The 2,546-nt window shown below is 46.1% G+C and overlaps 1 protein-coding gene across 1 annotated transcript in view; it reads left to right on the top strand.

Annotated features, from left to right (window-relative positions):
- Positions 1-1,811: 1,811 nt before the first annotated feature.
- LOC101858382 (protein crumbs) overlaps positions 1,812-2,546 on the top strand; it is a gene marked incomplete at both ends in the record, with an annotated part of 42,266 nt that continues 41,531 nt past the window's right edge. Inside the window, 1 exon segment of the mRNA XM_005112894.2 lies at positions 1,812-1,930. Coding sequence (XP_005112951.2) covers positions 1,812-1,930 — 119 coding nt within the window.

Below are 2,546 nucleotides of genomic sequence, written 5' to 3'. Positions count from 1 at the left end.
CCTCCCTCCCACACCCCTATCTCTCTCTCTCTCTCTCGAGTTCACGAGGACCTAAAAACATTAACTGCCCCCTACTCATACATGCGGAAGTCGTTATCATATTATTAACATTTGGGTGCTAGTCCATTTCCTTGATTCTCATCTCGCTGACATACCAGCCCAGAAGGTTAATGAGTGCTATCTCGCCTCGACACGGTTCAAACTGTGGGTGGTTGGCGGGTGTTCTGGTGTGGTTTGCTCCTTCTTTCCTATCAAAAGCTATCGTCCTTCGCCCCCTTCCTTCTTTTCTGTGTTTGTTACTCTCTTGTAACACCTTTGGGTGGTTTGCGGGTGCTCCGATGTGGTTTGCTCCTTCTATTCTATCAAACATCTGTCGTCCTTCTCTCTCCTCCTCCTTGTTTGCGTTTGTTACCCTCTTGTAACACCTCTATTCTTCGACACTTATGCGACCTTATTGTGTTGCAAGTGCCGTAAAACTCTTACTAAAACTAAACGGTTCACACCCCTCGGAGACATGCACCATCCACCCTTCAAATCTGTGGTTGGCGGGTGCTCCGATGTGATTTGCTGTTTTGTACTTTGCTATCAAACATTTATCATTCTTATTTCTCCTCCTTCTTTTCTATGTGTATGTTACTCTCAAGTAGTACCTTTGATAATCGACACTTACTGATCTATTTGTGTTATAAGTGCCTTAAAACTATCTCCTAAGGTGGGTGGTTGGCGGGTGTTCTGGTATGATTTGCTCTTTCTTACCTTCCTATCTAACATCTATCATCCTTATCCCTCCTCGTTCTTTTCTCTGTATGTTACTCTCTAGTAACACCTTTAATATTCGGTACTCAATGACCTATTTGTGTTACAAATGCCGTTATAGATAGCATTTGTATAGCGCAAATACAGTACCCGCTCAACAGCAAGCTCTATGCGCTTCACAATCTATACTATTACCCCAGTAGACCTGAGAGCATTCTGAAACGAACTCAACTTCCTGGGAATCATACAGTGCAAACTGCCATTTATGGGCGCTAAAACACTAACAAACAAACTGTGGGTGGTTTGCGGATGCTCTGGTGTGGTTTGCCCCTTCTTTCCTGTCAAAAACTCTTGTCCGTCTCTCTCCTCCTCCCTTACTCTCTTGTAACACCTCTAATCTTCCGCACTTACATGACCTTTTTTTTTGGTTAGTACGGGGTTTTACGGCGCTCGCAACTGCATAAGGTCATATGAGTGCGCCATGACTTTATTGTGTTGCAAGTGCCGTAAAACACTTACTAAAATTAAAATTAAAGACCTGAGAGCATTCTGAAACAAACTCAACTTCCTGGGAAGCATACAGTGCAAGCTGCCGTTTATGGGTGCTAAATACTAACATACAAACAAACGAACAAACAAACCATCCAACCAACCATCCATCCATCCGACCAACCAACCAACTGACCAGCCAACCAACCAACCAACCAACCAACCAACCAACCAACCAACCAACCAACCAACCAACCAACCATCCATCCATCCATCCATCCATCCATCCGACCAACCAACCAACTGACCAACCAACCAACCAACCAACCAACCAACTGACCAACCAACCAACCAACCAACCATCCATCCATCCATCCGACCAACCAACCAACGAACCAACCAACCAACCAACCAACCGACCGACCAACCAACCAAACCAACCAACCAACCAACCAACCAACCAACAAACAAACAAACAAACAAACGAACCAATAAACAAACAAAGTGACGGTTTGGTGTTTTGTTCCCCCTCTCCTCCTCTCCCCCCCCCTTCCCCCCGTCCTCAGTTGACCGAGACATCGATGACTGCTGGAGCGACCCGTGCCAACACGGGGGTACCTGTGTGGATGAGATCAACTCTTACACCTGTCGGTGTCCGCCAAACTACAACGGCACACAGTGCGAGAGAGAGAGAGAGAGAGAGAGAGAGAGAGAGAGAGAGAGAGAGAGAGAGGGAGTGAGAGAGAGAGAGAGAAAGAGAGAGCCCGCTTCACATGAATGTCTCACTCACTCATTCAATCAGTCACTCAATCACACATTCACTCACTCCCTCACACACTCATTCACTCTCTCACTCACTCATTCACTTACTCACTCACTCACTCACTCACCCAGTCACTCACTCACTCACTTTTTCCCTCACTCGCTCACTTACTCATTCATTCACTCACACACTCATACACTCATTCAGTCAATCACTCACTCACCCATCCACCAACCCAGTCACTCACTTTTTCCCTCACTCGCTCACTTACTCATTCATTCACTCACACACTCATACACTCATTCAGTCAATCACTCACTCACCCATCCACCAACCCAGTCACTCACTTTTTCCCTCACTCGCTCACTTACTCATTCATTCACTCACTCACTCATTCACTTATTCAGTCAATAACTCATTCACCCATCCACCAACCCAGTCACTCACTCACTCACTCACTCACTCACTCACTCACTTACTTATTCATTTACTCACTCACTCACTTACTCACCCACCCACTCACACCCCCCCTCACCCA

The sequence above is a fragment of the Aplysia californica genome, unplaced genomic scaffold (genome assembly GCF_000002075.1).
Source record: "Aplysia californica isolate F4 #8 unplaced genomic scaffold, AplCal3.0 scaffold01473, whole genome shotgun sequence".
In the NCBI taxonomy this organism is placed as follows: Eukaryota; Metazoa; Mollusca; class Gastropoda; order Aplysiida; family Aplysiidae; genus Aplysia; species Aplysia californica.
Note: the sequence above shows the minus strand (reverse complement) of the source record. Positions and strands in the feature narration are given on the sequence as shown.